Here is a 23,119-nt window from a genome sequence, read left to right on the forward strand (position 1 = left end):
CCTTGAGAACAAAACCTGTCACAAGTAACAAACGTATATTTGTAGCAATAGCCAACAATAAACTGCATGAGTCACAGTTATTGATGTTTCTTTTACGCCAAAAATCATTAGTAAAAATATTAAGTAAAAATAATGTTAAATGAAGATATTTTGTACATTTTCTAACTTAAATATATCAAAGCTTATTATTATTTTTAATTGGTCATATGCATTGTTAAAAACTTGATTTGGGCAACTTTAAAGGCGATTTTATTTATTTATTTTTGTTATTTTTCATTTATTTTTGCACCATCAGATTCCAGGTTTTCATATACCGGAATCTCAGCCAAATATTGTTCTATCAAACAAAATATCGATGTATAAAGCTTATTTATTCAGCTTTCAGATGCTGTATAAATCTTAATGTCAATGTTAATGTTTTTATGGTCCAGGGACACATATATAGACTGTGAAATATAATGACATAATTGACGTTAAATTTATGTGAAACTCATATAATGAAAATAAATAAACAAACAAACAAATAAAGAGTATTATTAAGATGCATTAGGTCAGAATGACACGATGGCTGTGACACTGCTGCACCCTACAGGAAAATGTCTTTCTCCACAATACCACAAAACTACGTCTGGAAGCACAAAAAAAAAATGGTGTTTAAAGAGTGTTCACTCAGAAATCGATAGTAAATTTCACAAACAATTAAGAAGAAACAAGAATTTACTAAATGAATTAAACATGACATTTTGAAGTAGGAAAAAAAAATACACACATTTCTTGTTAAAACAAGTACAGGTGAGGACATTTTTTTTACAGTTTGTCTGGTTGACTGTTACATCCACTTAATTATTTCTATATTTTTCATATACTTCTTCAACTCATTCGCTGTCATACCAAACATCAGACATTTGAGAGACATAAGTTTTTAGCGTTAAAAATGTTTATCACTTGCCACTCAGTCAGCTGTGGACTCTTTCTTAAATGTGTCATTGCATGACGACTACAGCTGAGACATCTTATCCCTCTCTCCCTTACTGTTCAGAATAGAGATAACACCAGTTCTGAGAAAAAGCAAGCATCGTACGTCTGCAGATGACAGCTGCTTTAATGTTTTTCCTAATGCAATGACATTCTTGCATTTTTAAGTGGAAGTGTCTTTTTGGCGCTTCTGTGCTATATCTGCAAATGTAAAATGTTGTAAGATGGTGTTTATCTCAGCACCACAAAAACTTATAGTTCTTCTTTGTGCATTACAAATTCATATTTGTATGCACAATTACATTTGACCTTATCTTTATTTCTGATCAACCCAAACAAAATATTCTGGAGAGACATGGTTTAATTTTATTTTTTGAAGGTCTCCTTGTTACAGAATAATTATACAATTAATTCTGAGTAACATTATGTATTTATTATAGGGTTAGGGTTTGGTTTAGGGCTCTGTAATTATGCATTATTTACTGTTTAACAAAGACATTGTTTAAAATCATTATTGATACAACTCAATTCATTAATTAAATGTAGTTCAAATTAAACAATAAAAAGGTAATAAGCAGTGAAGGGACACAGCCTTTTAATAGCATGTCGATTGAAAAATTTACACTTAGTTATTAAAATCATCTTGTTTTCTTTTAACCAGCAGCACAAGAAAACCTAAAACATGCAAAGTCTTCAACCAATCTATTATTTTGTTTTGATGAAGATTAATTTAATACAGTAAAAGTCATTGTCCAAAAAAAAAAAAAACATGCTAACCATTAAAAAATATATATACATTTGAATTAATATATATCTCCCCCTCCAGGAAAAAAAGCACTTTAATATGAAAATGCATCTCATCTCCAATGATTATTGAAGTTCTTTCCATTTGACTTAAAAAAAAAAAAAAAAACACTATACTAGTAGTTATGGCCCAGCACAAAAAAGAAAAAAAAAATCCTTCAACCCTCTCCATCCATTTGTAAAAGTTAAAGCACTCAACTTTATGTTTCCTCTGTAAAAGAAAGAAGAGAGAAAGTTTTTACTGGGAATGCTTAAATGATAAAAACATACAGCCAATATCTTTGAATCACACTATTTTAATGGAATGCACGCTTGTGTTAAAAACCTGATGTACAAGGTGAGGGGAGTTTAAACTACTGAAGAATAACTTACAAACAGCACGCATGGATGTGGTCAAGGTGTCAAATACAATGCTACAGCACATTAAGAGAATTACAAATGTTCATAAAAGGCAATTATTAACATGTGGCAAGTCCCTATGATCAGTGACGTCTCTTCCCGCTACTTTATATTATATTTATATCCCATGTTCATAAATAATCATGTAGCAGTCCACTTCTCACCTCCATTTAATTCCAATAACATATTTCCACTAGTGAAACACAAAATGAGATTATATTGATGCTGCTATTTTCCAGAACATTAAAGCTATGGAAAAGAGCAGCGCGTACATTCCGCTAAATATCACCCTCTTTCGTTTTCCACTGAAAAAAGCCATATTGATTGAAAATGACACAAAGGTGGGTAAATAATTGAAAAGTTAGCATGAACTAGCATTTTTTAAATCTATCCTGGAGACGACGGTCTACCAAATCCTCTTGGTTTGAAGAAGAATGGGGACCACAGAGAAAATAAGGAGTCAAATCTCATACTTGGTTGTCCAAATATATTCAAATTTGCCCGTGTAAAAGCTCTCAACAGCATTTCTCATAGGCCCAAACCACAAACGCTTAAAGGCAGCATTTCAGTATCCATGTCGCTCAAAAGTTTCAACAGGCTTGGCTTCTCCTTACTCCGAAAAAGAAAGAAAGCAAAAGAAAAAAGAAAACCTCAACCCCCTTTACGCACCATTCTTCATCAATAACTTTGATTTCAGGAAGGGGAATTTTAACTAGCAAATGTTTTCGCTGTGTCTTCCTTGCCTCTGTAAGTCCTCTTCCCATGTGTGAAGGGCAGGTATCTATACTTGATCATGTGCTGCGGAAGAAAACACAAACAGAGTCAAAGAACTTCAGTTTCGGTGCAAATCAATCTCTATTTTTAGGTAACTCCGCTTTGTGAACTAAAATAGCTGGTAAAGGAAAGCTTCCACTTGCGAACCTTGATCTGCCGTTTCATGGTGATGCAGAACAGCATGATGAAATACATTACGAGGATGGGCCAGAACACTGGCACGTTGAAGGCTTCGAAGAACGTGCAAATCATAGCGACGATGATGCCTTTCGTCGCTGAATGCCTGAAACATCAACCAAAAACAACGCACACTGATATCAATGCGCTCGGAGGGAATATACAACACATTTATGTAATGTGAACATCAAAGACACTGAGAAAATAACTACGGCTGTCGCCATTCGTCGATTTTATCCGAACTTCATTTACATCGGACTTCAACCGCGCCATTTCATTAGATTTGGAGGGTAAATCTTTTTTAAATCCACGCAAACACAGGAGAAACCTCAGTATCTCGCTGTTTCAAAATAAAAGCTCAAACCCTTACTCGGAGTTTACACGTTTAGAAAGAAATGGCCAAATATGAAAGATTAAGGGGACTTTTGAATTAAATGGTGCTTGGTCAATATTAAACAAGTATTATTTCGCATAGCCATGTGTCAGGATAAACACCAGGTCGTTGGCGCCCTCTGCAGGCCTTTGTTGTACTGCGTAAAGTACGTTAGCTCTATTGTTTATTATATATCATGTACTTTAACGGTTTTGTTCAATAAAACCATATGATTTCTTGATTTTATTACATTGTTTGAACTAATTATTACTGCTTGCTATTACATATGTATTTTAAGTCATTTTAAAGGCTATTGTCCAATTACATCAATTACCACACAATTTTTATTACCACAAAAAAAGTATTATAATTATAGGGCCCTATGAAATCCATTTTATTTCCAAATTCATTTTTCTATACTGTTTTTAATGGTTAAATTAAATTGTATTAATCAAACAGCCTGTCTAATTAATTGAGTTTTACAGTTTTATCTTTTACCAAATTCTGTTTTTCATTATTTTCTGGATTCCATTTTAATATTTCCATTAAATTTTACTAAATTAAAAGCATCTCCAATTCATTGACTTATGAAATATGGATTTCTTTTGGTTTAATAAAATAGTTTAATAGAATACAGATTTTCTTGCGAGAAATTAATCGTTTCGATTTATCGATTAAACCGGAAATGAGATGATCGTGTAATCGAAATAAAAATAGCCCTAAAAATAACAAAGAAATCCAGGATTCTTTGAACACACGATCTAATAAAGCTATTTACAAAGATAGGTCGATATTTGGCATTACCGTTGAATTTACTGTTAAGTCCTCATTTTACTTTGACTAAGGCTAGGGCTGCATTATAATGAGTGAATCCATACATTATTAATTATTGCACTTCCACAGATCAACAGAATATCTACATGAAAGCATAGGGGTGTATTACCAATGCAAAACAATGCAAATGAAACGTTTTCAGGACAAATAACTTTATTTTTAAGTTATTGTAGTAATGATTATGTCAAATAAATATAACATTTACTGTGGCAATATTGTACGTGTGTTAATCTCTTTCAAGAACATTTTAGATCAGCTGTATTTGTAATTGAAATTCATAATTACAATTTTAACAATATTGGTCTTAGTTTTAATGAATTCTGTGTTTTATGATGAATTATGTGTTCTACGAATGCATATTACTACACAACAATTCATCTTTTAAAATATATTCAAATAAAATTTGAACAATTCTTTTTTTTTTTGCCAAAAGAAAAACTGCTTGAATTAAAAATTGTAATATTGTGTGATATTCCTTTAAAAAAAAGTTTCAATATATTTTTATTGTTACACTGAAGAGTACATTCTTCTGTACAATAGTAATAGATTTCAGTCAGTTATTGTAAAACTGTGTCCCTCATTCACACAAAGGCATCAGCCCTACTTTTCATATGTATTCATCCAAATTTTGCCAAACTCTGAAACAATCTGCATTGTACAGTAAACTCAATTTAACTGCAGCAGCAGAAAGAAACTAGCGATCAAATTCTGACAGATCTTTGGTTGGACTATTCATTAAAACTCCCGAAAGTGACAACTTACCAGAATTTGAATTCAGGCAACCTCCTGATGAACGGCCGGAACTCCTCGTTCTGTTTCGTGGGAAGTGCTGGACCCTCATCTGAAGAGGAGACACGGATTACGGGAAGAGAACAACAACACAAACATCAGTGAGGACAGTGAGATTGGTTTAAAACCCGGTCCTACCTGGATCATCAAGCAACGAGGGATCCACTTTTGGTGAGAGGAAAGCAATGAAGAGGTTTAGGTGGTAGATCCCAAGAGCATATGTGACTATATACCACCCCTAATAAAAGACAGAAGGGTTTCATTACATTTGATTCACATTTTGTAATAAAAAGTTACTTTCTAATGAGTTTACAGCAGCATGATAACTGTGTCCATAACATTAAAGCAGATGCATTCTGTGACTGTTCATAAAGAGCATCACGGTGCTTTTACCTGTAGTATATATACTCTGATCATATATATGGCCGTTAGAAGAAGAGTGACCGCCCATCGGACTGCTGAGAACGGTGTTGACTTGTCCAACCATGACTGATAAATCTGCATTTTAAAGAGAAAATGTAGCTGGGATTATCCAGAGCACTGACTTGCAATCTCAAAATCAGTCGAAAAGTCATTTCCAGGAGCCTGACCTGCCCGAGCCGTTTAAAGAAGTTTCCGATCGCTGATGGTTTCCCATGGATGGATTCACCGGCACTGTCTCCTTCTGACATTCTGTCTGTGAATTCAGAGGAACGGACCGAGTGTTCAGCGGAAATGGAAATATTTTTACAGTTTAAATCACAATGCAAAACAATGCTACCTTTCTACCCTGATATGACACAATATAAATCTGACCAGTGAGTACACAATCACATCCCGCTGTCGTCTCTGCTTAATAAAACTGTTCTTATATCATGTGATGGTGTTGAACAGCTACACCACACTCATTTACATTTCTAAAAGTGCTTTATTCTTAAACTGTGATGCTGTCCTTTCTACACTATAGCAAAATTAGGTTGAGTCTCGACTTAAAAGAAATTAAAGCTAAAAGATGTGATGTGAAAACAAAGCTCTGATTTAATGTATCATTATCTTTATTTCCTAAATGTTCCTAATAAGCAAGTGTAATTAAGGAATTGGTTTAAAGCAACCATTTCTCAAACATTTCCTAAATGAAAATGTAAATCCTTTATTTATACAACTTCTATGCATGAAATCCAGCACACAATCCTTGAGGAGGTTTTTTTTTTTTTTTTTAGATCATCTGATTTGCTCTGTATTGTCAGTGAATGGCACTTTCCAGGCGGGGTTATGGGTGGTGTTAAATGACATTTTGGGTTTGAAATCCAAACATATTTGTTGACTAAATAATGTCCCTGTGATCTCCCCCGAAGTCCGTCAATGATACGAAAGACTTCGGAGTGCGTTAAAGATTGATTTCCTGGTGTTAGAAATCAAGGGGAAGCCTCCGTATGCTAAACTACAATCTGAGGCAAAGTCCAACACACAACCACGTCAATGAACAAGAGGTTGTTCGAGTATAAAAATCAGACTGAACTAAGATTATCTTTTAAAAAAACCGGCACATAAACTGAAAGTAGAGCCGGTTGGAGTCGGTGTAAAAGACTTGGAGCCCCAAAGCAGCTCATCAGACTAATTCCTCCATCTTTCACTTACTTCTACGTTATTTAACGCATCATTTTGGTGAATACCGACATATAATATTTATATGTCAACAAAAACGTGTTATTTTAGGGCAGAAGCTACGACTCCCGGTTCAGATGCGAGTCTATTTCCTGACATTTACATTGAACAGGACAGAACATGCAAATATACAGTAGCTTTAGTTCCGGTACAGAGATATTCTCAGTGTGTTCTCATAAGTCAACTGGCGAAACAGACACTAACCTCAACGTTTATTTCATTAAATCACTTATAACGTAACTAGAAGGATAATAGTCGGACCTCGTAAGCTAATTTGCTATTAGCTTAGCTAACTTAGCCGCAGCTGAGTTTTTTCTTTAAGGCGCAAAGCATGCTGGTTACTGTAGTTTTTAAATCAGGTGTCCTCCGTTGATTTAATATGCGGACGCCTACGTGTAAACTACACTTCCCATCCTACTTCACAAAACAAGTCGCCTCAAGCGGAAACACACGGGTTGTAGTTTTCGTATGTGAATGTGTAATCGCAACTAAACCTGGGAGACATCGAGAAGAAACTACAAAGACCAGCAGACATGCTGAAAAGTGGACAACTCACTTCCGGGGAAATCCGAACGCAGGCGTTTGAGAGGCAAACTTTGCTAGCACTATCTCTTACGGCATCTTATACAACATAAAATTGTACAATCGTTATGCCACGTGAGGACGATACAATTAGACGGACAGTTAGCATACTCGAGGAGTAGTTGTGCTTGTGAGAGGTTCAGAATAGGAGTAAGATTAGAGGAATGGTGTTTCTCTTACCCGCTTGTGCCGCTGTGTCAGTCTCGCGCTGCTGCTGCTGTGAACACGTCAGCACGTCAGACCACAGCAGCCGCGCTCGGAGCACATCGCTCCCTAAACTGGACCTCGGACCAACACACAATCACTTTCTATTCACACACATCCACATGTGCTGGAAATCACACAAGGTGTCGATTTGTTGGTTTCTTAATGGGAAAGGCGCATTTTTGTTATTATCATCCCAAAGAGGCACAAAATCACTTTCACTGACTTTACATTAACTGTTGGAAAGGTCAGCCTGAGCACTCTCTATTCTATTTCTATTCTACCTACTTTCTTTTTATCTGTTGTTTTCTTTTAAAACTAGCATTCTCTATAATTGTGTGTATATGTAGCTATATATATATATATATATATATATATATATATATATACACACCCACACTCACTCACTCACTCCTTCACTCTCAGGCCACTCTAGGTAAACCTGTATAATTACTTGGTAAAACAAACAGCTAACCAGCCAATCACGTGGCAGCAACTCATTGCATTTAGCATCTAGATGTGGTGAAGACGACTTGCTGAAGTTCACACCAAGCATCAGAATGGAGAAGAAAGGGGATTTAAGTGACTTTGAACGTGAAATGGTTGTTGGTGCCAGACGGGTTGGTCTGAGTATTTCAAGCACAACCATCTCTAGGGTTGACAGAGAATGATCTGAAAAAGAAAAAATATCCAGTGAGCGGCAGTTGTGTGGATGTAAATGCCTTGTTGATGTCAGAGGTCAGAGGAGAAAGGGCAGACTGGCTAGAGATGATAGAAAGACAACCGTAGGTTAGGTTAGGTATACTTTATTGTCCCAATGGGAAATTTGTTTTGGGCTCACGAATACAACCACTGCATTGACAAAAAATATAAAACAAACACATAACATAATAATAGAGAAGAAAAATACACAATTATGAGGAAAAAAACAAAACAAACCCTTACACAAATACCAAACTTAGAATAATAATCTCTACTTGATATTATTTAATAACATAACAGCTGAAGGAATGAATGAGTTCTTGAAACGGTTTAGTCTACAGTTTGGCATTCATAATCTTCTCCCCAATGGCAACAATTCAAACTCACAATACAGGATATGTGTTGTGTTATACATAATCTTGCCTCCCTCGGTATAGATTTTTCATATAGGGTCTGGAGATAAAAAGGTTCTGTTCTGCCCATGATCTTCATGACCGTTTGAACGTACCAGTATAACCTGGTAAAACATCATCATAATCTTACTAATGACACCGTAAAGTCGGAGCCTTCTCAAAAAATATATTCTTTGTTGCAGCTGAGTGCACAAGGTATCTATATGAACCTGCCATGTTAGAGAACAATCAATGTAAACACCAAGATATTTATATGAGGACACTTGTGTGACAGGAACATCATGAATATATATGGTTTCCGATTGACTTTGGATTAAATATCATCTCTTCAGTTTTCTTCACATTCACAATCAGGTGGTTGGCATCACACCACTCTATAAACTGATTAATCTCAGAGCAGTAAGACGAAATGTCTTGATCTTTATATAATAAGCTCAGAATCGCAGTATCATCTCTACATTTCACAATATAGCTGTTACTCCTCGCACAACTGTTTGTGTACAGTGTGAAGAGAACTGGGGAGCTGACACACCCTTGAGGGTCTCCTGTACTAATATCCTGAGGGTCGGAAATCTTCTTGTTAACCTTAACCTGTTGTGTTCTATTCGTTAGAAAAGAAAAATACCATTAAAAAAATAAATGGATTTACATCCATCTCTTTTAATTTCTCCAATAATAAATAAGGTTGCAAAGTATTAAAAGCTGAACTAAAATCAATAAAAAGTAGGCGTGCGTATGCCTTTGAGTGCTCCAGATGGTTAGATACTAGATGGGTGATACTTCTTACTGCATCATCCGTAGTCTTGCCCTGTCTGTATGCAAACTGCCACGGATCTAGTTTAGATATTAATTCACTTTCAATATGGACACAATGTACTTCTCAAAGCATTTCTTTATTACTGATGTCAATGCTACAGGTCTAAAATCATTATTCTCGGACGGGTGTGGCTTTTTCAGAATAGGAATGAACACAGCTTTTTTCCAGAGTGCAGGAACTATATGCGAGTCCAATGAACGCTGAAAGAGTGTACACCACACTGGAGTAAGTTCTTCAGCACAGGTTTTCAAAAGCTGGGCGGGGATCCCATCAGCTCCCTTAGATTTCCTTGAGCATAGTTGATGAAATAGCAGCTGCACCTTAAAACTGTATTCCTGTAATCTGCTGCCCATAACATCTGTCAGAGAACCAATAACAGATCTGCATTTATCAGAAAAATCATGAGTTTAAAACCGCAGGTAAAATTTATTCATTAGCTTTCTGTAAATCATCACTCGTATTAATAAATGGTCTTCTTTGTATTCCACCTTTTTTTTTTTTGAATTTGAAGTGGAAAACTGATGCTCAATGAGGTCTTTCTGTCATCTCCTTGCTTCTTTTAACTGATGATTAAGCTCTTTTTGTATTATTTTCAACCCAGCAACTCTGATCTGTAGTTCTTATTTTCTATTGGATTTAAGTCAGGTGATCAGCTGACCATTCTAGCAGCTTTATTTTCTTTCTTTGAAACCAGTTGATAGTTTCCTTCGCTGTGTGTTTGGGATCATTGTGTTGCTGAAATGTCCACCTTGTTTCATCTTCATCATCCTGGTAGATGGCAGCAGATATTTATCAAGAATGTCTACATTTTTCGATTCATCCCTCCTTCAATTATATGTATTTTGCCAATGCCACACCATGATATTTTGGGGTTGATGTGCTGTGCCATTTGACCTCCAAACATGGTGTGTATTAAGGCATCCAAAGAGTTTAATTTTGGTCTCATCTGACCAGACTATATTATCACAGTATTTCACAAGCTCTAAATGTGGTACACAAAACTTTAAACAAGCTTCAATATGCTTTTTCTTCAGCAATAGAGCCTTGTGTGGTGAGCGGTGAGCGCCGATAACAATAGTGAACAGCTGAGAATATGAATAGGAGAGAAAGAATATGTTAATGAGGAGAGAGACAGAGACAAGGAAGGATCAAACCTGGCACATGACACATTCCAGGTTCATTACATGTAATGTAAAACATAAAAAAAAAGTTTTAATTTTGATGATTAGAGCTTAGGCCTACAGCTCATGACAGTCAGAAGTCCAGAATCTCAAAATGTTAGAATGTTTCCTTAGATAAAAAAAAAAAAAAAAAAAAAAAAAAAAAAAAAAGGATTTGCAAAGAAAAGTTCAAGTTCTTTAAAGTATGTTTATTTTGGGACTCAATACTTGGTCAGGCCTCCTTAAGCACCAATTCGACGATCAGCCTGTGGCACTTCTGAGGGACTATTGAAGCGCAGGTTTCTTTAATAGCAGGCCTTCAGCTCATCTCATCATGGTTGGATCGACTGTTTCTCATCTTTCTCTTGAAAATGTCCCTCAGATGCCATATGTGGTTCAGGTCAGGCATGTTGGCTGGTCAATCTAACATAGTAATACATGGTCAGCAAACCTCTTGGAAGTGGTTTTGGCAATGTTAGAAGGTGCATCTCTATAAAGGAAGCATAAAGTGCTCCAAAATCTCTTGGTAGACTTCTGCATTGACTTTGGACTTGATAAAACATAATGGACCAAAACCAGCAGATGCCACAGCTCTCCAAATCATCTCTGACTTCAGAAACTTCACAGTGGACTTCAAGCAGCTTGGATTCTGTGCCTCTCCAGTCTTCATCCAGACTCCAGACCTTGATTTTCAAAGGAAATGCAAAACTTACTTTTGTCTTAAAAGACAACTTTGGACCAATGAGCAACAGTCCAGATCTTTTTCTCCTTAGCCCAGGTGAGATGCTTCTGATGTTGTTTCTGTTTCAGAAGTGGCTTGGTAAGCCCTTTTCCTGAAGACGTCGGAGTGTGGTGACTCTTGATGCACTGACTCCAGCTTCAGTCCACTCCTTGTGAAGCTCTCCCAAGTGTTTGAATAGACTTTTCCTGACAATCTAAACAAAGCTGTGCTCATCCCTGTTGTTTGTGCACCTTTTGTCAACTTTGCATTTAGTATGCATTGATAAAGTAATGACCTTTCAGTAATGACCTTCTGTGACTTACCCTCTTTGTGAAGGGGGTCTTCTTGACTATTGAAAAGTCAGCAGTCTTAACTATTATTGTGGTTTCAAAGAACAAGAGATACCATGAATTTATACTGTAGGGATGGTCATTTAATGTAAATGTAATGTAAATATTCTGATATTTTGAGATACTCTGTGTTCAGACACTCGCTCTGTTTAAATCCAGATTAAAGACACATCTCTTAACACCCTCATTTTGCACACTTCAGTATTTATTTGAAAAAGAAATCACTTAACAGCATTCAAACGTGGCAATATAAAAAAGAAACGGTGTTACAGCTTTTTAATGAAAACACAAGATAACTCTTAAAAACATTTCTAAAATCTGTAGTTGTCAAAATGACTCAGCATGACATAATACTGACTGATATTAACTGTGAATATAACATTGATTACAATATCCTAAAGCCATAAAGTGCTTTGATCTATATGATGGGATTTCACCATCCCGGCTGATTTAAATCAGCAGGTTTTCCTCGATTAACCTCCTGGGACTCAGTTTGAAATGTGCTGTTCTTATCACATGAACAACAAGGAGTTATATGGGTAACACTAGTTATTAACAAAAACATCTGTTAAATAAAGGTAACAAATGTACCTCCAACTGCATACAATCCACCAAATCATTAATGTCCAAAGCGACCCTTAGTTCAGTTTCATACACAGATTTTATGAATGTAAGAAATATAAATACATTTCTTATAAAGAACAGTGTTCCTGGATGACGGCTCTGTCTGAAACCCTTTCCTGCTTTCCTTTACTATTTTTTCAGCTAAACAAGACTTGGAAAACAAGACGAAAATAATTGTACTGGGTCTGCTGAACAAAAGTACTTCAAACTTTGTCATCGTCTTAGTACTAACATTATTGAAAGTGATATTAAAGTGGAGTTAGGTTTTTAAACAGTACATAGTTTTTGTTCCTTTATGTTGCAGAGGTGAAACTCACTAAATTATTTCCAGGTATATCCTTTTTCAGCTCCAAAAAAAAAAAAAAAAAAAAAGTTTTACAATTCAGCACATTTATTCCAAAATTCTTATTTTTTGTGCTTTTTTGATCATAAAATCATAATGTGTGTGTGTGTGTGTGTATATATGCAATCTGGGGATGAAATGCTACTTTAATACCTTGGCTGAGCCATAATTGTACTATTACCAAAAAAAAAAGATATAAAAACCTTAATAAATTTAGAGACATTTACAGTGATTACATATGGTAAAGGAAAAATATACATTATATTAGTACAGCATGATAAATAAAACCTTGTCCTGCAAGGCTAATACCACAAAACTTTACAACTCTGACAACCCTTATGATGATCCAGTGTCTCCCTGTCAATAACATAATACTTAAAGGGATAGTTCACCCAAAAATGAAAATTATGTCATTAATAACTCACCCTCATGTCGTTCCAAACCTCTGTTTAGCTTCGGAACACAGTTTAAGATATTTTAGATTTAGTCCGAGAGCTCTCAGTCCCTCCATTGAAGCTGTGTGTACGGTCTGCTGTCCATGTCCAGAAAGGTAAGAAAAACATCATCAAAGTAGTCCATGTGACATTTAATGTCAGCCACATTAAAAAAGTTAATCGCTTAAATAATTTGAGGATTAATGCATATTGGAGACGCGAACCGTTTCAAACGATTCAGTTCGATTTGGTGGACTGGTTCAAAAAGATCCGGTTACATCGAATGATTTGTTCGCGAACCGGATATCACAAACTGCTTTGTTTTGAACTCTCTCACAACAGACACGGAAGAGAAGATAATGATGAATAAAGTCGTAGTTTTTGTTATTTTTGGACCAAAATGTATTTTCGCTGCTTCAAAATATTCTAACTGACCCTCTGATGTCACATGGACTACTTTGATGATGTTTTTCTTACCTCTCTGGACATGGACAGGAGACCGTACACACAGCTTCAATGGAGGGACTGAGAGCTCTCGGACTAAATCTAAAATATCTTAAACTGTGTTCCGAAGATAAACAGAGGTCTTACGGGTTTGGAACGACTTTGGAACGAGTCATTAATAAAATAATTTTAATTTTTGGTTGAACTATCCCTTTAACATATAATTCATAAAATAAAATAAAAAAGTTGCAGTGTAAAAGCCACTTCAAAAAATGTGTCTTAGTATTAAAAAATGCTAATAATTAAAAAAATTTAATTCACTTTTATGGTGTTGTTTTCATCAATGTTATTGTAAAACTTTGACGAAAAATGAACTAATTATAAGTGAAACTTATAATGCGAAAAATTATTCAAATACAGAATGGGTAGTTGTACACGTCTGGCTTCGATGAACCTGCGCTTTTCAAAATAAGTAAATATAAAGTATGATTTTTTACGGGTCAAGCATCCATTTGATCTACGGGCATCACTTCACATGTAATTCAATACATGATTGCACAATTATTATTTACACCAAGCCAAAATAAATAAGATAATGTTCAGAAATCATACACTGCTTTTAACTGTTCATAACTGCATCCTAATAATATCATTTGTTTTATCGACTGGATAATTTTTCGTGTGATGTGATTTAAGCATAACGCCACAAATGATAATCAAATAAAATGATCTATTTGAATCCTGGTCTTCATCAAAGCGAATCGTTTTTTTTATTCCTCAAATCCCTTGTTGCCAAATATGGAAGTGCTACTATAAGGAAATGCAAACTGTCCATCGCAGTTTAAAGAAAGCAGTACGGACGATGCATGGAAAGTGATGGGTCTTTCTCAGCGAGCGTCACTCTCTGCGAACTCCTCTTTAATGGAGTGCTTGTGTATCCTGCAGTCTGGCATGTCAAAGCCGAAGTCAGCCCACTCCTCCGCTCCCGCAGGAGCGCTGCGGTTGGGGATGGTGATGGTGTGCCGCACTCTGAAGTGCACGGCCTCCATGACGCGTTGCCGCTGCAGCTCTCCTCCGGCGCCGATGGCCATGCTGGCCATGTTACTGCTGGAGCGGATGAGCTGCTGGCCGTAATCGTGGCCCTGTCTCATGTCCTGCAGGCCCCTCCAGATCGCCATCCGGAACTGCTCAGGGATCTTCAATGCCCCAAGGTCCTGAGGAACACAAGAGTGTGTCTTACAATGAAGGCCACACTTCTATTTAATGAATAAATATGATAATAATAATCTGAAAACGTTTTGTGTAAAGGGGTTGGGTTTAGGGTAAGGGGATAGAAAATACAGTTGGTACAGTAGAAAAACCATTACGACTATGGAATGAACCCATAAAACATGGAAACTACGGGCTTTCACGATTATGATAATTGTTGATTATTCCCTTGCAATTGTAATTGCGATTATTAATTGTGATTATTTAATATGTAATCATTAAATTGTTTATACCATAGTTTTATGCAACAGCATGCCATATTTATATATGAAAATAAACAAGCTGAAAACACTCAAACTGAGCTCCATGATTTCCAAATATCGGCATCATTTATCAGCCACCGGCTCCTTGATTTCCAAATATCGGCATCATTTATCAGCCACCGGCTCCTTGATTTCCAAATATCGGAATCATTTATCAGCCACCGGCTCCTTGATTTCCAAATATCGGAATCATTTATCAGCCACCGGCTCCTTGATTTCCAAATATCGGCATCATTTACCAGCCACCGGCTGCCCTGATTTTTAAATATTGCCATCATTTATCAGCCACCCTCTCCATGATTTCCAAATATCGGCATCATTTATCAGCCGGCGACTGCCCAGGTTTCTAAATATCGGCATCATTTATCAGCCGCCATCTGCCCTGATTTCTAAATATCGGCATCATTTATCAGCCACCGTCTGCCCCGATTTCTAAATATCGGCATCATTTATCAGCCACCGTCTGCCCCGATTTCTAAATATCGGCATCATTTATCAGCCACCGGCTGCCCTGATTTTTAAATATTGCCATCATTTATCAGCCACCGGCTGCCCTGATTTTTAAATATTGCCATCATTTATCAGCCACCCTCTCCATGATTTCCAAATATCGGCATCATTTATCAGCCGGCGACTGCCCTGATTTCTAAATATCGGCATCATTTATCAGCCGCCATCTGCCCTGATTTCTAAATATCGGCATCATTTATCAGCCACCGTCTGCCCCGATTTCTAAATATCGGCATCATTTATCAGCCGCCATCTGCCCTGATTTCTAAATATCGGCATCATTTATCAGCCACCGTCTGCCCCGATTTCTAAATATCGGCATCATTTATCAGCCACCGTCTGCCCCGATTTCTAAATATCGGCATCATTTATCAGCCACCGTCTGCCCCGATTTCTAAATATCGGCCAGTGAAAAACCCATATCGGTCAACTTCTAGTAAAAAATTAATGTTATTATAATGTTATACTAAAACTTATATTAAAATAATGGGAAAAATCCTTAAGATAACAAGTAGAAATAAAGAAAAATGCATCTTAAGCATGCAGAATAACATAAGTGGACTTTGAACGGTTAATTACTGCTTTGAACGATTATGTTATTCTGGCATCCATAATTGTAATCACGATTAGAAATTCTATTTATTGTGCAGGCTTATTGTGCAGGCTTATTTGTATTAGCCCTGTCAAAAGATTAATCATGATTAATTGCATCCAAAATAAAAGTCTTTGTGTACAGAATATATGTGTGTGTACTGTGTATATGTATTACGTATACACACACACACGTATATATTTAATAAACATTTTTTAAAATATTAAATATATTTTTATATAATATAAATTATATGAATATAAATATATACATGTAAATCCATACAAATATAAAAAAATATATATACACGTGTGTATGTGTGTGTGTGGGTAAATTTATATATATATATATATATATATATATATATATATATATATATATATATATATATATATATATATATATATATATATATATATTTTTTTTTTTTTTTTATTCATTTACATAATACATAGTATGCACACACATTGTGTAAAAAAAAACATTTGTTTTGGATGCGATTAATCGTTTCACAGCACTAATTTGTATGTATACATTTGTGTGTGTGTGTGTGTTTTGCAATAAATTTAAAATATGCTGTTTCTATAGATATAATTGGCTAGTTTAAATTAGTATTTTTACTTTTTACCATATTTTTTTTTTTAAATTTAGTTATGTTGTATGCAGTGCTTCATGGGATTCCATTTCCTTCACTAATACCATTAAGTCTTGTATATTTGTATATTTTTAGTTTCAAATTAGTTTTTTTGTTGGGTAGATTACTTACAAAAATAATCTGAATCACACATATTAGTTAAAGTGGACTTTTTTTCTATTACTTTTCGATTACTTTTGACCTAATTTGTTTATTACAGACTTGAATGGGATTATTATTGATAAAAAAATGATTTGAAATGATTTGATCACAAAATGCAGTAAACATTACATTACAGTAAGTTTTACCAAAATGTATATAAGTGTAGGTTAATTTACAAGGGAAAATTAAAAAGAATGAAAAAAGAATTAAGAAGAATCAATACGTTTTGAATAATTTACCGGCATTATGTGAATAATATGTAATCATGTTATCCATTAAACAGTAACTGTAATCTGATTATTAGCATTTTGAAATGTAATATAATTGTTACAAGTACTTAATTTTTTATGAATCCAGATTTCATGAAATCAGTTACTACCCAGCTCTGCTCATAGTTTTTTTAACTTTTGGTGACTTTTTAAAATCCCTACGGGAAACAAAATGAATGGATAACAGGATAAAACATGAATGACCCAATAATGAAAGAGTGTATTGACTGAACTGTTGGTTTACCTCCATGGAAAGAGTCTGGAGGTGGTAGACACTCTGGAGTCCCTGTGATGTGAAGTAGTCGATGCAGTTTTGGCAGCCCAGGCTGGTTAAGAAACTGTTCGGAGAGAAAAGGAATCCCACTAAGACCAAGCGGCTGCGTCCTGTGAATTACATATTCACCCATGGAGAACATAACAAGCCAAGCACCACGGCATTTGCATCTGCACAGGGATTATTATCTAGAACTGATGGAATGATAATGAAAGTGTATTCAGGCAACAGAAGACTTGATTAAAATAAAGCATCTGTATTGTAATCAATATACACTACCATTCAAAAATTTGGTGATTTTTTTTCCCCTCACATTCTCATTAATACTACATTTATTTGATAAAAAAATCAATTTATATATATTTTTAATAGATACATATATTTTAAAATGTACTTAGTTGTACTGTTTTATTATTAAAATATTTTTGTGTAAACCATGAATCCCTTTTAAAGGGATCTTTGCTGGTTAATATCTTTTTTTTGACAATATAATATATATATATTTTTTTTCATAATTTTTATCATGACTACATATTTGCTGAATATAAAAAAAAGCTTTACTGACCCCAAACTTTTGAACAGTAGTGTAGTTGAATGAAATGCTGCATGCAAATGTTTGTGTATTAACATTTCAAAATGTGCATATGGTTTCATTTTACAAATAAAAATGCAATCACAACATGCAATTACATGAATGATGCATAACAAGTTTTTCATTGCATTGATCTTTTTATTATAAATATTTCACCAATAAAAAATGAATTGCTTGATACAATCAAAACAGGAAATGTAAATATGAAGGTGACAAGAGTTATTTTAAAGGTAGAGCAACTGAGACAAACAGAACCACAAGTATGCAGAGGAAGATGTGCATGTCATTTTAAACAAAACATGGATTCAGAAACATTGGTTGCTTTGGCATAATCCTAGACGCCGACTTTTAATTTCACCCTGATACATTAAGTATTAAATGTAGAGGGAACACTGATATTAATAAGCACATTTGTGACAATGGAGTCTGGAAAATGACACATCTAGTTTAAAAATAAATATCACTCTAAGTGCCAATATATAAGACTTATGACTGACAAAGTAGCACAGATGACAATGCCATGTAAATAACGTGAACAGTTAACTGGGTGAAGGTAAATCTAAAAAAAAACATGTCCAACAGTGTAATATTTCAGTCCAAAAAAGAATGTATTAGCACCATTAAGATTTTGTTGACGACATTATTATATTACAAATTTTATATTAAAATGTTTAAATATTATACCAATTTACATATTTGAAATACAAATTAAAGGAGATAAATTATTTAAATTGTTAACAAGTATTTGTTGTGCTGTCTTAAATGAATAATTCTTTAATAAAAAACTTCTGAAAAACAACAATGTAGCTAAAAATTCAAAATTACTATTTTTTATTTAATAAAAAAGTAATATTTATAATACTATTTAAAAAATTTATATTATAACAATTTAATATTAGAAAAATAAAATAGTATTAATAAAAAGTAATACAATTACCTAATATTATTAATAAAAAATAAAATTACATAAAAATATAAAATAAATCTATGACAGTAATGTTTATCTATGGGGGAAATTAGTTTGTCATGAAAATAATGTTACAGTGCAAAAAACAACAACAAATAAAAAATCTTAAAAGGTGCTTAAATCCAATCAATAATATTATTGATTGGATTTATAATATATAATATTTTTGATTTTGGGGAGTGCCAGACATGTTTTTTTTTTTTTTTGAGTTTCACCCAAATGATGAAAGAGCACAGGCCATTAATCAGAAAGGCACCTCGCCACCCCCTGTCCAGCCCCATGTGATAAATCAGTCATGAGTATAATTAAATTGATATGTAAACACAAAAGTGGCATCTGAATATGTATAGTAAATGAAAAAGGTTACATGTTTTGCACACTAAAGTGTGATTTGAAAATGTTTCTCTGACCAGCAGAGGAATAGTAAGAAAGTTCTTACTCGTATGTACAAATAATTACTACATCTGAAAAAGAAACCAAAAGCCTCTTTAAAAGCAAAGGTTTCATTATAAACAAAATCCTCTTTTGTGTATTAGCACAGAAGAAAAAACATCAATATACTGTAATTACATGATTAACCATGTAAAGACAAATGTGACCCTGGAGCACAAAATCAGTCTGAAGTCGCTGAGGTATATTTATAATAATAGCCAAAAGTACATTGTATGGGTCAAAATGATTGATTTTTCTTTTAGGCCAAAAATCATTAGGATATTAAGTAAAGATCATGTTCCATGAAGATATTTAGTAGATTTCCTACTGTAAATACATCAAAACTTCAGATTTGATTAGTAATATGCATTGCTAGGAACTTCATGTGGACCACTTTAAAGATGATTTTCTCAGTATTTAAATTTTTCAGATTCCAGATTTTCAAATAGTTGCATCTCGGCCAAATATAGCCTGATCCTAACAAACCACACATCAATGGAAAGCTTGTTTATTCAACTTCCAGATGATGTATACATCTCAAATTAAAATAAAATAAAATTGACCCTTATGACTGGTTTTGTGATTCCAGGGTCACAAATGATGAAGAGAAGGCGAAACTAAATGATTTAAGGTTTATCTCTGTAAAATAAGATACGTCAGGCAGATTTCAGTCACACTGTTGTAAAAATAAATTGCTATTAAAATGATAAGAAGCATGTGTAGCTCGTGTGTGTGTGTGTGTGTGTGTGTGTGTGTCAGGTTGTGCTACTGCAGGGTGTAGTACCTGACGAGGCTGGGGTCGGGGTTGTAAGGAGGGGGAGGGGTACAGTGAGAGGTGGACACTATAGACTGAGACGCATGAGCTCCGTTCACATCGCCGTTCGACTGCATGTGGTGTCCACCCAGCATGTTCGTCCCTGCAGCCACAAACACACCAGAACCAGTCAACACACAAACCAGCAGATGACAGTCACAAGGGATTTAGCCAGTAAATGTGGGCCACTGTTAGTGTCTCGCTGTTTATTCAGTGAAAGCCAAGCAAATCAAACACAAGTGCATTTGCAGTGTACTTCAGATTTTAACAGTTCACTTTTAAAAAGGTGTACTTGTGTAGTGAAATAAAAGGACACTTAAGCATACTTAAAGAGAGGCACTTTCATGTTTCTAAGCACACTTAAGTGCACTCTGTCAATTTAGAGGTTTTACTTTAAAGCACTTTTTAAATCGATAATTTTTTTTAAAAATAATCTTTGTCATGCTTTAAAGAAGTACACTTACATGTACACATGAAAAGAACCATGTGTGTGTTTGATATTGAAAGTTTTAATACAATTTTTCCCCATTCATGTTTTCCTGTAGGGATTTTAATAAAGTCACTGAAAGCTATGAACATGTAGTCTGGATTACATAATCATAATCATATGTACTAAAATGCTAATAATCAGATTACAGTTACTTTTTAATGGATAACATGATTACATTTTAGATCCCTTAATCCTACCACTTTTACCTTACTATTAATAACCAGTAATTAGGAGTTAATCGGGCCAAAAATCATGGCTACTAGTTAGAGAATTGTGAAAATTGGACCTTAATATTAAGTGTGACCATTTAAACTATAATACATTTTCACCTCATTGCAATTAAAAGCATTTAAGTGTTGTGTGTGAGAGAGAGATGTGAAATAATGCAGACTTAAATTTCATGACCAATAAATTAAACTGGAATAAAATGCTAATGTACAACCCACTGCAACAAGGTAATTGTATGAAATGTAGGGCTTATATGAAGGCACTTGTAGGCTCTCACCCATGTGTGTCATGGACGCAGAGGGTCCTGCGCTCTGCTGGGTCTGCTGTGTCACCAGCTGATTCACTGAGGGGAGCTTGCTGATGGGCCCCTGGATCTTATTCATGTTATTGAGAGTGCCATATGAACACGGAGAGGCAACGTGACTCCTGTCAATCACACGAGAGAAAGACACTTAATATACAGCACTCAATGGGGAACACTGAAGACTGGACGCTAAAGGAAGAGGTCATATCATGAAACAATTCTGATATGACAGAACTGATATGAGTTCTGACAGTTCTGATAATTTGTTGTAAATTTAAAAGTAATGCGGTTACCCTATTTTCCGGACTATAAGTCGCACTTTTTTTCATAGTTTGACTGGTCCTGCGACTTATAGTCAGGTGCGACTTATTTATCAAAATTAATTTGACATGAACCGAGAGAAATTAACCAAGATAAAACAATACCGTCTCCAGCCGCGAGAGGGCGCTCTATGCTGCTCAGTGCTCCTGTAGTCTACACTGAAGATATAGAGCGCCCTCTCGTGGCTGTAGATGGTAATGTTTTCTCTTGGTTCTAAATGAATGGGACTTATAGTCCTGTGCTACTTATATCTGTTTTTTTCCTCATCATGACGTATTTTTGGACTGATGTGACTTATACTCAGGTGCGACTTATAGTCCGAAAAATACGGTACTTTACTAGTTACTTGAAAAAGTAATCCGATTACTTTACTCCAGTCTTCAGTGTCACACGATCCTTCAGAAATCATTCTAATATACTCATTTGTTGCTCAAGAAACACTTCTGATGTTGAAAACAGTTGTGTTACTTCATCTGAAACCATTCTTTGATTAATAAAACGTTTAAAAGAACATCATTTATTTGAAATATAAATCTTTTGTAACATTATAAATACTTTTGATAAATTGAATGCATCCTTTCTGAATAAAAGTGTAGATTTCTTTAAAAAACCCAAATAATCTTACACTTCCAGACTCTGAATTTTTTACGGTCGTGTATGATGTCTGTATAAGGACTCACTGTCTCTGTAGGAGCTGCTGCTGTTGTTGTCTGTATGAATCCACTAACTGTTGTGGTACAAACTCCACAAGCTCCAGACTGTCCTTTATCTTCATCAGGATGTCAAAGTTTTCCCGGCCTCGCACCTTCAAACCAATCCAAAAACATCAGAATGAACTATTAGAAGTATTAGAAATCAAGATGCATGCTTCCACACTCACTGGAATATAATACATCTCCTCTTCTCCATGCCGCCTCTTCTTGATGTTGACGGAAGGGCCTGCAATGTTGGCCGGAGTCTGTTTGAAATCTGTGAGGTCAGAAACAGAAGCTCCAGATTGGAAACTTGTATTGGAAATGATCTGATGAATGAAGTGCTGGTGGAAATCCATTGATGGCTCACTTCGTTTATTGGCATTTCCATTTTTGGCCACGCTCTCATTCAGAGCCTGTTGCTCCCTGAAATGATCCTCGTCTGCTTTGCGGTCTCGACCGGGACAGGCACAAATCCGGCCCTCAAACGAACGCCTGCCGAGAACCTGTCCGCTGTGGAAAACACGGTAGAGTTCAGCATAACCAAACCATGCAGCCTACGTCATGTGAATAGGTTGCATGTTGTTGTTGCATGCAGTTCACAATTAAAAGAATACATTTCAATGCTCAATTCGAAGTACGTTTTTGTTTACTTTTGTTGTTCTGAAGCAAATTCACTTAAAGGGAAAGGTTACCCAAAATGAGAATTCTGTCATCAGTGTTTGCGAACTGATTTGAGTTTC

At 35.1% G+C, this 23,119-nt stretch overlaps 2 protein-coding genes across 6 annotated transcripts in view; both read right to left on the bottom strand.

Annotated features, from left to right (window-relative positions):
• Positions 1 to 1,318: 1,318 nt before the first annotated feature.
• Positions 1,319 to 7,691, bottom strand: rer1 (retention in endoplasmic reticulum sorting receptor 1). 4 transcript variants are annotated; one of them, XM_052563652.1, is made up of 8 exons: positions 7,532 to 7,691; positions 5,716 to 5,801; positions 5,519 to 5,623; positions 5,264 to 5,363; positions 5,099 to 5,177; positions 3,100 to 3,235; positions 2,922 to 2,976; positions 1,319 to 1,990 (listed from the first exon to the last, which is right to left on the bottom strand). In XM_052563652.1, exons 2-8 carry the CDS (start codon positions 5,794 to 5,796, stop codon positions 1,980 to 1,982), a joined length of 567 nt encoding a protein of 188 aa, XP_052419612.1. In that variant the 5' UTR covers positions 5,797 to 5,801; positions 7,532 to 7,691; the 3' UTR covers positions 1,319 to 1,979. The 4 variants fall into 4 exon arrangements, with proteins under 4 accessions (XP_052419612.1, XP_052419611.1, XP_052419609.1 ...); XM_052563651.1 differs by having other exon boundaries at positions 2,848 to 2,976; XM_052563649.1 differs by having other exon boundaries at positions 1,554 to 2,976; positions 7,532 to 7,690.
• Positions 7,692 to 13,704: 6,013 nt separating this feature from the next.
• tp73 (tumor protein p73) overlaps positions 13,705 to 23,119 on the bottom strand; it is a 34,426-nt gene continuing 25,011 nt past the window's right edge. For both annotated transcript variants that reach the window (XM_052563638.1, XM_052563639.1), the window contains 7 exons: positions 22,747 to 22,889; positions 22,565 to 22,653; positions 22,365 to 22,489; positions 21,337 to 21,485; positions 20,312 to 20,444; positions 17,507 to 17,600; positions 13,705 to 14,777 (listed from right to left, as the gene is read on the bottom strand). In XM_052563638.1, the coding sequence (XP_052419598.1) occupies positions 14,451 to 14,777; positions 17,507 to 17,600; positions 20,312 to 20,444; positions 21,337 to 21,485; positions 22,365 to 22,489; positions 22,565 to 22,653; positions 22,747 to 22,889 (1,060 nt within the window). In that variant the 3' untranslated portion in view covers positions 13,705 to 14,450. The remainder of the gene's footprint in view (positions 14,778 to 17,506; positions 17,601 to 20,311; positions 20,445 to 21,336; positions 21,486 to 22,364; positions 22,490 to 22,564; positions 22,654 to 22,746; positions 22,890 to 23,119) is intronic.

This window comes from Carassius gibelio, chromosome B8, assembly GCF_023724105.1.
Source record: "Carassius gibelio isolate Cgi1373 ecotype wild population from Czech Republic chromosome B8, carGib1.2-hapl.c, whole genome shotgun sequence".
NCBI classification, from domain to species: Eukaryota; Metazoa; Chordata; class Actinopteri; order Cypriniformes; family Cyprinidae; genus Carassius; species Carassius gibelio.

Excerpts from the sequence above, each read along its gene's own strand:
- rer1 (XM_052563651.1), bottom strand. The coding sequence starts at position 5,796 with ATGTCAGAAGGAGACAGTGCCGGTGAATCCATCCATGGGAAACCATCA. Across the intron at positions 3,236-5,098 it reads TTGCCTGAATTCAAATTCTG|GCATTCAGCGACGAAAGGCA; the intron begins GTAAGTTGTCAC and ends TTGATGTTTCAG. Across the intron at positions 2,977-3,099 it reads CCATGAAACGGCAGATCAAG|CACATGATCAAGTATAGATA; the intron begins GTTCGCAAGTGG and ends TTTCTTCCGCAG.